At 44.2% G+C, this 10361-nt stretch overlaps 2 protein-coding genes across 4 annotated transcripts; both read right to left on the reverse strand.

Moving 5' to 3' along the window:
• Positions 1–4534: 4534 nt before the first annotated feature.
• Positions 4535–5171, reverse strand: LOC123463491 (keratin-associated protein 4-2-like). 2 transcript variants are annotated; one of them, XM_045159460.1, is made up of 2 exons: positions 4861–5171; positions 4535–4664 (listed from the first exon to the last, which is right to left on the reverse strand). In XM_045159460.1, the coding sequence occupies exons 1-2, from the start codon at positions 5169–5171 to the stop codon at positions 4535–4537; spliced, it is 441 nt and encodes a 146-aa protein (XP_045015395.1). The 2 variants fall into 2 exon arrangements, with proteins under 2 accessions (XP_045015395.1, XP_045015394.1); XM_045159459.1 differs by having other exon boundaries at positions 4535–4699; positions 4731–5171.
• Positions 5172–8845: 3674 nt separating this feature from the next.
• LOC123463492 (keratin-associated protein 4-2-like) lies at positions 8846–9376 on the reverse strand. 2 transcript variants are annotated; one of them, XM_045159466.1, is made up of 2 exons: positions 9081–9376; positions 8846–8975 (listed from the first exon to the last, which is right to left on the reverse strand). In XM_045159466.1, exons 1-2 carry the CDS (start codon positions 9374–9376, stop codon positions 8846–8848), a joined length of 426 nt encoding a protein of 141 aa, XP_045015401.1. The 2 variants fall into 2 exon arrangements, with proteins under 2 accessions (XP_045015401.1, XP_045015400.1); XM_045159465.1 differs by having other exon boundaries at positions 8846–9376.
• Positions 9377–10361: the final 985 nt, after the last annotated feature.

Consider the following 10361-nt stretch of genomic DNA (forward strand, 5'->3'; position numbering starts at 1 on the left):
GGTGTCTGAGGTTGGGGAGGTTCTGGGTGGGTTTCCAATCAGGTGGGTTGGAAGGTCTGGAAGTCTCCCAGCCCCACATCCCCTTTTATACCCTGCTAAGGGCCCTGTGTCCTCACATGTAGTTATTTTTCCCTGTTATTGTTTGTGTTGATAAATAGGTGATTATCCAATTAGGAAAATTTCCTTTTCTGGTTAAATTTTCTAGGTGGGTGAAAAGCATGATTCCTTTTCCTGCTGTGTTAGGACTCAGTGTCAGCTCCTGTTGAATCACCTGCTAAGGGTCTTTCCTGTCTTAGCTTCTTCCCTGAGAGCTGTCACATGACAGTGTGTGTCATGATTCTGTATGTTCCAGTATTATTTTGGTGGTACATCTTGTACCTACCTGAAATTTTATTTTTCCATGCCCTTAATTGTTTCTGGTTACCCAGGAGGATAAAGCTGAGTGAGTCTGGTGGCTCCTTCATAACGAGTCAGGTGGTTGTGAATGTGAACGACCACTGGCACGAGAAAGGGAAGCCTATGAGAGCATGTCCTTGTCCCATGACTTATGTCAAGGGAACTGTCACAGATCTTAGCTCTCTTGGTGAAATGGTTACAATATGATTGCAGAGAAAAAGAGCCCAGAAGGAACCACTTAACTAAGTGAATGAATGTAGGTATAATTATTTCATGGACATGTCAGATTTGGCAACTGGAAAAGAGTGGTTTGTCACTTTAAGGGAACTATGGACATCATTGAGAGCATTTGATTTTCTTCACTGTAGGATATAGGCAGAAAAAACATAACATAACAAAATGTAACACCAGGCTCTATTTATTTATATTTATGATGAGTTGTTCCAATTGGAAGTGTCAGCCTTTCCACCAGAATCCTAATCCTTATATAATTTATAGATCTATGACACATCAACTATATATATATATATATATATATATATATATATATATATATATATATATATCTGTATATGTGTGTGTGTGTGTGTGGACATATATACATATGCACACACAAGCTTCCCACTAAAAGGACCATCACAAGTACATGTTATAATAACTTTTTCCATCTACTGAAGGTGGCTATGCCTGTCTGAACAGTGATGATTATAATATACATACATTTGGATAAGAAGTCAGAGGTGACATTGAAAACTGGATAAGAAAATACCAATAGAGCCCTGTTGGAATCTGACAGTGATGGTCAGGAAATGAATGTCTTCCTCCATACCATTCTCATATTCTGTACACTAGATGCATAGGCATAACTGATGGTTATTTACCCAGTTCACAGATTTGAACCACAACACCTTTACCTGAACTATGGAGTTAGAAGCATTACAACACAAAAAGCCATATGAAACCAATGGAATTACATAACCCTCACCACCATCCCTAGATGAGTTAACCAAAAAAATCACAGCTGGGAGGAGGAGCAGGGTAGGAGGATCTCAATGAGTTCAAAGCTAGCTTGAGACTACATAGTGAATTCCAGTTCAGCCTGGGCTACAGTGAAACCTTACCTCAAAAAAAAGTAAATAAATAAAGCAGAGATTAGAGCTAACTTCATGAAGGGAAGTTGGATTAGAAATGGTTCAGTGGTAAAAAGAATTCTTTTTATGAAGGCCTGAGGGTGCTTGAGAGACCATGAAAGTTAAATAACTGTGGTGTGCATCCATTCATGTCTATAACCACAGTCCCATTAGGGAGAAGAATTCTGATAACCACCTGACATTGTTGGGTTGAAGTGATAAAATTGCAGATCAGCAGGAGACTCTGGCTTAAAGAAAGAGTGGATGGCAGAGTCCAGGAGCAGGATCACAAACGCTCAGCTCTGGCCACCACTAGTGAGTATGCCCTGTGACACTGGATGGGCATACACTACACTAAACTACACCACACACACACACACACACACACACACACACACACACACACACACACACACAGGTAATGGAGGTAAGTCCATTATATTTCTTTAGGTCTCAGAGACCAACCCCACAAAAGCAGATGGATCACAAAGCAAGAATAGACAGATGTGTATCTAGATCACTTGGAAACTACAGCAGAAAAAAATCTCACAGTCTTGATAAATGGCTATGTTAATTATCATCAGTGTCACAACATATTTCAATGGGATGTGGACCTTTGAACACCCTACAGAATGTCAGTCATTCATAACGCTGATGGCATCATGAGAGATCTAATGAACAAGGGAATGAATCCTGTGGCTACCTCAGTCAGAACGTGTTCTCCAGAAGATGGCAGGTAAATCTGACAAGGATTCTAGGTGCTGTAACATCAGTGCTATGTTCTAGAGTCTACCCTAGAGATAACATGATATCTCTGTTCAATACTTGACCGGCCTTCAAGACAATAACATGGAACACCTAGCTAGGTACCATCTCTTGAAGACATTAGCCCCTAGTTGATTCTTTCTCACTAAGTTGACATTCAGTCTCGGAAAGGGTCTGTCTATCTAGATTATGCCCCAGTCAGTACTAGCACAGGGAGCTCCAGAGAACTTTAACTAGCATGCAGGAATCCCAAATAATGATACTTATGATCAACAAACCTCATTTCCTTCAACTATGTGGGACAATGAACACATGGCCCTGGTACCCACTCTTGTTATGCAATAATGATACCCAGTCTTTTTTGTGGGAAAAAGAGGTTTATTTTGGCTTACAGGCTTGAAGGGAAGCTCCACAATGGCAGGGGGTAATGATGGCATAAGCAGAGGGTAGACCTCACCCCCTGACCCGCATAAGATGGACAACAGGAACAGGAGGGTGTGCCAAACACTGGCATGGGGAAACTGGCTATAACACCCATAAGCCCACCCCCAACAATACACTCCACCCAGGAGGTGTTAATTTCCAAATCTCCATCAGCTGGGAACCTAGCATTCAGAACACCTAAGTTTACGGGGGACACCTGAATCAAACCACCACACCAGGCTGACCTGGAATTCACTCTGTAGATCAAGGTGGCCTGAAAGTCATGGTGATCCTCCTACCTCTGCCTCCCAAATGCTGGGATTAAAGGCGTGCGCCACCACACTAGGCTACTCCTTATATTTTCCTTAAAATAGAAAGCCCTTGAATTTTGGTTGGATTTTTTCCCCAATCCTCTAAGGCACAAATGTTTCACCAACAAGCGCAGAGGGATTGCTACTGTGGTGATTTGAATGTAAAATGTCCCCAAGGGCCTCAAGTGTTAGTGATTAAGCCTCCTATTTAGTCCCTTGCTTGCCCCGTTTCGTGGGGAGATGTGATGCCCCAACTATCTGCTCGCCATGTTTTCCCTGCCATGATGAAACCTCCCCTGGAAACTGTAAGACAAAATAGACTCTTTCCTCCCATAAGCTGCTTCTGGATACCCACTCTTCTTATGTTATTCTGCAAATGTAGAAACAGGCGAACCCACACTGTGATGCTACCACTTCTTAAATCCATGGCTGAGTTGCCACCTTTGAAATAGTATCATGTGAGGGTAGAGCACTGTTCTCAGGATACACACTTTGGAACAATAAGGATTGTGGGGTTGCTTGTCCTCAATAACTAGAATTCATTAATACAGAATGCCAGTGCATCAGAATAGGAGCTACCTTACTCAACTACACTCTTGGTGATCCATGGGGAAAACCATGAGCTTCCTTTTTATATAGTCAAGCTTCATGGATGTGAAGTCTTGGCGCCAAGGGCAAAGGATTCTCTTATGGATCTCAGTGGATCTCTTGGAGTAAGCTATAGTCATTATCCTTCTGGGCTCTCGATGTGGAGATAAAGCTACTTAGAGAAATGATAATTTTTGCACAGGCTAAGCCTGGGGATCTTTCATATATATTAAGGCTCTATGGATGTCACGGTTTTGGCTCCAGGGCAATTAGACTCTGGGGAACAGTTCATAGGATCTCCTGGAATAAGTTATGGTCACTATCACTATGGGCTTTGGATATGAGTGGACAATCCTGATGACTCAGGAAAAGGAAGGAGCAATTTCTTTGGAGACTGGACTCATTCTCATAAGGAAGTATCAATGAGGGAGTCACTTGTGATTGCTATGGGAAAATCCTTCTATATTAAGAGGAGGATGCAAGAGAGACCAGAGTGGGAACACCTAAAACCAGCTACTATAACCAATCCATCAATTAGAGGTGAGCTAAACATAAGTTAGGGACAATGGCAGCAACTTGAGAAAGAGAAATATGGAACCATGATATCTTCATATTTATGTATCTTAGGATTTTTATTTATGTAAGACGTAAAGATATGTCCACTTTTGGAAATATAGCAGAAAGCAAATTATTCCACAGCAATAAAGGGATAATTTACAAATTTTATACAAAGTTCAAATTCATGTTCATTTTAGGTGAGAAGGATGATCAGAAGGCAGGAGTCAGGATAGATAGGATCTTTGGAGGCCAAATTTAATCTCAGTTGGAATGAAGGTGTTAGTGTAGTCCTCTTGGGACTTTTTGTGACACATGGTCTACATCAGGAATGGTGGTTGATGAAGAACAGGAGTGAGTGAGCACTCAGCAGCAAGAACAGCTAGAGCAGGTGGGGCGGCAGCAGCTGGAGATGCAGCACTGGGGTCTGCAGCAGGTGGGGCGGCAGCAGCTGGAGATGCAGCACTGGGGTCTGCAGCAGGTGGGGCGGCAGCAGCTGGAGATGCAGCACTGGGGTCTGCAGCAGGTGGGGGGGGCAGCAGCTGGAGATGCAGCACTGGGGTCTGCAGCAGGTGGGGCGGCAGCAGCTGGAGATGCAGCACTGGGGCCTGCAGCAGGTGGGGCGGCAGCAGCTGGAGATGCAGCACTGGGGCCTGCAGCAGGTGGGGCGGCAGCAGCTGGAGATGCAGCACTGGGGTCTGCAGCAGGTGGGGCGGCAGCAGCTGGAGATGCAGCACTGGGGTCTGCAGCAGGTGGGGCGGCAACAGCTGGAGATGCAGCAGCTGGGGCGGCAGCAGGTGGGCTGGCAGCACACAGACTGGCAGCTCTGGGGCCTGCAGCAGCTGGACATGCAGCAGCTGGGGCGGCAGCAGCTGGACACGCAGCAGCTGGGGCGGCAGCAGGTGGTCCTGCAGCAGGTGGTCTGCATGCAGCTGGGCTGGCAGCAGGCCTCCTGGCCACAGCCCTGCTCAGAGCAGACGGAGCCACAACAGGAGTTGCACATGGTGTCTGAGGTTGGCGAGGTTCTGGGTGGGTTTCCAATCAGGTGGGTTGGAAGGTCTGGAAGTCTCCCAGCCCTGCATCTCTTCTTATACCCTGCTAAGGGCCCTCTGCCCTCGCATGCAGTAATTTTTCCCTGTTATTGTTTGTGTTGATAAATAGGTGATTATCCAATGAGGCAAGTTTCCTATTCTGGTTAAAATTTCATGATGGGTGGAAAATATGCTTCCTTTTCCTGCTGTGTTAGGACTTAGTGTCAGCTCTTGTTGAACCACCTAAAGGTCTTTCCTGCCTTAGCTTCTTCACAGAGAGCTGTCACATGAGTGTGTGCATCGTGATTCTGTGTGTTTCACTGTCATTTTGGTGGCAATCTTATGCTTACCTCTAATTATATCTTTCCATGCCCTTAATTGTTTCTGGTTACACGGGAGGATAAAGCTGCATGAGTCTGGTGGCTCATTCATAACGAGTCAGGTGGTTGTGAATGTGAACAACCACTGGCACGAGAAAGGGAAGTCTATTAGAACATGTTCTTGTTGCATGAATTATGTTAAGGAAACTGTCAAAGGTCTTAGCTCTCCAGCTGAAATAGTTACAATAATATTGGAGAGAAAAAGAGCTCAGAAGGAACCACTTAACTAAGTGAATGAATGCAGGCATAAATATTTCATGGACACATTAGATTTGACAACTGGGGAAGTGTCTTTTGTCACTTTAAATGAACATATGGGTATCAGTCAGTGAAAGCATTTGATGTTCCTCATGGTAGGTTGTAGGCAGACAAATGTAGCATGAACAGAACATCAAGCTCTATTTATTTGTGTCTATGTCAGGGTGTATGTGTATGCATATGTATATATATTTTCAAAAGCTCAAAATAAATGAACAAGAGTCTGAGATGAGTTGTTCCAATGGAACATGTCATCTATTCCTCAGAATCCTAACTCTTATATAATTTATAGATCTGTGACAAATCAAAAACACACACACACACACACACACACACACACACACACACACACACACCAGCCCTCCATATTAAAGGACCATAACAAGTATATGTTATAATAACTTCTTCCATCTTCTAAAGGTGCTTATGACTGCTGGTGTACATTTGGATAATAAGTCAGAGGTGACATTGAAAACTGGATAAGAAAATACCAATAGAGACCTGTTGGAATCTGACAGTGATGGGCAGAAAATGAATGTGACTTCCTCCATATCATTCTCATATTCTGTACATTAGGTGCATAGGCACGGCTGACAGTCATTTACCCAGTTCACAGATTTGAACCACAACACCTTCTTTACCTGAACTATGGAGTTAGGAACATTATAACACAAAAAGCCACATGAAGCCAATGGGACTACATAACCCTCACCACCATCCCAAGATGAGTTAACCAAAATAATCAGAGCTGGGAGGCAGAGGTAGGAGGATCTCCATGAGTTCTGAGACTAGAGTGAATTTCAGGTCAGCCTGGGCTACAGTGAAACCTTACCAAAAGAAAAATAAGTAAATAAATAAAGCAACAATTAGAGCTAACTTCATGTAGGGGAGTTGGATTAAAGAAATGGTTCAGTGGTAAAAAGACTGTCTTTGTATGAAGGCCTGAGGATGCTTGACAGACCATGAGAGTTAAATCACTGTGGTGTGTGTCCATTCACGTCTATAACCCCAGTTCTACTGGGGAGAATTGTGAGAATCACCTGATATTGTTGGGGAGTAGTGATAAGCTCCCAGATCAGTAAGAGACTCTGGCTCAAATAAGAATGGATGTCAGAGTCCAGGAGCAGGATAATGAATACTCAGCTCTTGCCACAACTAGTGAGTATGCTCTGCGAGACTGGATGGGCAATGACACGTGCATACACTACACTACACCACACACACACACACACACGTGGGAAATGGAGGTAAGTCCATTATATTTCTTTAGGACTCATTGTCTAAAGCAACAAAAGCAGATGGATCACAAAGCAAGAATAGACAGATGTGTATCTAGATCACTTGGGAACTGCAGCAATAAAAACTCACTGTCTTGATTCATATCTATGTTAATTATCATTATTGTCACAACATATTTCAATGGAATGTAGACGTTTGAACACTGCAGAATGCCATAGTCATTCATAACATTGATGGCATCATGCAAATTCTGATGAACAGGAAAATGAATACTGTGGCTACCTCAGTCAGAACGTGTGCTTCAGAAGACAGCAGGTAAATCTGACAAGGATTCTAGGTGCTGTAACATCAGTGCTATGTTCTAGAGTTTAACCTAGAGATAACATGATATCTCTGTTCAATACTTGATCGGCCTTCAAGACTATAATATGGAACACTTCTTGAAGCCACGGCTGAGTTGCCACCTTTGAAATAGCTTCATGTGAGGGTAGAGCACTGTTCTCAGGATACACACTTTGAAACAATAAGGATTGTGTGATTGCTTGACCTCAATAACTAGAATTCATTAATACAGAACACGAGTGCATCAAAATATGAGCTACCTTACTCAACTACACTCTTGGTGATCCATGGGGAAAAACATGAGCTTCCTTTTTATATATCCAAGCTCTATGGCTATCAAAGTCTTGGCTCCAGGGGCAACAGGACTCTGGTGGGTCTCTTTTTTCTAAAGTTTTATTTGTTTATTTGAGAGTCACAGACAGAGAGAGAAAGAGGCAGAAAGAAAGACAGAGAGAATGGGTGTGCCAGGGCATCCAGCCACTGCAAACGAATTCCAGATGCATGTACCCACTTGTACATCTGGCTAATATGGATTCTGGGGGATTGAGCCTGGAACCAGGGTCCTTAGGCTTCACAGGCAAGTGCTAAACCATTAAGCCATCTCTCCAGCCCTCTGATGGATCTCTTGGAGGAAGTTATTATCACTATCATTCTGGGCTCAGAATGTGGAGGTAGAGCTAATTGGAGAAATGATAATCTTTTCACAGACTAAGCCCGGGGATCTTTCACATATATTCAGTCTCTATGGACATCACAGTTTTAGCTCCAGGGGCAATTAGACTCTGGGGAACAGTTCATAGGATCTCCTGGAATAAGTTATGGTCACTATCACTATGGGCTTTGGATATGAGTGGACAATCCTGATGACTCAGGAAAAGGAAGGAGCAATTTCTTTGGAGACTGGACTCATTCTCATAAGGAAGTATCAATGAGGGAGTCACTTGTGATTGCTATGGGAAAATCCTTCTATATTAAGAGGAGGATGCAAGAGAGACCAGAGTGGGAACACCTAAAACCAGCTACTATAACCAATCCATCAATTAGAGGTGAGCTAAACATAAGTTAGGGACAATGGCAGCAACTTGAGAAAGAGAAATATGGAACCATGATATCTTCATATTTATGTATCTTAGGATTTTTATTTATGTAAGACGTAAAGATATGTCCACTTTTGGAAATATAGCAGAAAGCAAATTATTCCACAGCAATAAAGGGATAATTTACAAATTTTATACAAAGTTCAAATTCATGTTCATTTTAGGTGAGAAGGATGATCAGAAGGCAGGAGTCAGGATAGATAGGATCTTTGGAGGCCAAATTTAATCTCAGTTGGAATGAAGGTGTTAGTGTAGTCCTCTTGGGACTTTTTGTGACACATGGTCTACATCAGGAATGGTGGTTGATGAAGAACAGGAGTGAGTGAGCACTCAGCAGCAAGAACAGCTAGAGCAGGTGGGGCGGCAGCAGCTGGAGATGCAGCACTGGGGTCTGCAGCAGGTGGGGCGGCAGCAGCTGGAGATGCAGCACTGGGGTCTGCAGCAGGTGGGGCGGCAGCAGCTGGAGATGCAGCACTGGGGCCTGCAGCAGGTGGGGCGGCAGCAGCTGGAGATGCAGCACTGGGGTCTGCAGCAGGTGGGGGGGCAGCAGCTGGAGATGCAGCACTGGGGCCTGCAGCAGGTGGGGCGGCAGCAGCTGGAGATGCAGCACTGGGGCCTGCAGCAGGTGGGGCGGCAGCAGCTGGAGATGCAGCACTGGGGTCTGCAGCAGGTGGGGCGGCAGCAGCTGGAGATGCAGCACTGGGGCCTGCAGCAGGTGGGGCGGCAGCAGCTGGAGATGCAGCACTGGGGTCTGCAGCAGGTGGTCCTGCAGCAGGTGGTCTGCATGCAGCTGGGCTGGCAGCAGGCCTCCTGGCCACAGCCCTGCTCAGAGCAGACGGAGCCACAACAGGAGTTGCACATGGTGTCTGAGGTTGGTGAGGTTTGGGTGGGTTTCCAATCAGGTGGGTTGGAAGGTCTGGAAGTCTCCCTACCCTGCATCCCCTTTTATACCCTGCTAAGGGGCTGCTGTCCTCACATGCTGCATTCTTTCCCTGTTAGTGTTTGTGTTGATAAAAAGGTGATTATCAAAGTAGGCAAGTTTCCTGTTGTGGTTAAAATTTCTAGGTGGGTGGAAAACATGATTCCTTTTCCTGCTGTGTTAGGACTCAGTGTCAGCTGTAGGTGAACCACCTGCTAAGGTTCTTTCCTGCCTTAGGTTCTACCCAGAGAACTGTCACATGACATTGTGTGTCGTGATTCTGTATGTTCCAGTATTATTTTGGTGGCACATCTTGTACCTACCTGCATTTATATTTTTCCATGCCCTTAATTGTTTCTGGTTACCCAGGAGGATAAAGCTGAGTGAGTCTGGTGGCTCCTTCATAACGAGTCAGGTGGTTGTGAATGTGAACGACCACTGGCACGAGAAAGGGAAGCCTATGAGAGCATGTCCTTGTCCCATGACTTATGTCAAGGGAACTGTCACAGATCTTAGCTCTCTTGGTGAAATACACTCAAATCCAAATGGAACAAAGACCTCAACATAAGACCAGAAACTCGAATACTACTGGAAGAAAATTTAGGAAGTACTTTCCATGATATAGTAATGGAAAAAGACTTCCTGAACAAAACCCCAGTGGCTCAAGTTCTTAAACAGTCAGTCAACCATTGGGATCATATGAAGCTGAAAAGTTTCTTTACAGACAAGCATATAATAAGCAAAGCCAGTAGAATACCCACAGAATGGGAGAAAATATTTGCAGGTTATCCAACTGATAGAGGCCTTATCTCTAGAAATTACAAAGAACTCAAAAGTCTAAACAATAAGAAGACAAATACCCCACTCAGGCAATTCACAGAGGAAGAGATACAAATGGCAAACACACACTTAACAAAATGTTCATCA

Source organism: Jaculus jaculus, chromosome 9 (assembly GCF_020740685.1).
Source record: "Jaculus jaculus isolate mJacJac1 chromosome 9, mJacJac1.mat.Y.cur, whole genome shotgun sequence".
Classification (NCBI taxonomy): domain Eukaryota; kingdom Metazoa; phylum Chordata; class Mammalia; order Rodentia; family Dipodidae; genus Jaculus; species Jaculus jaculus.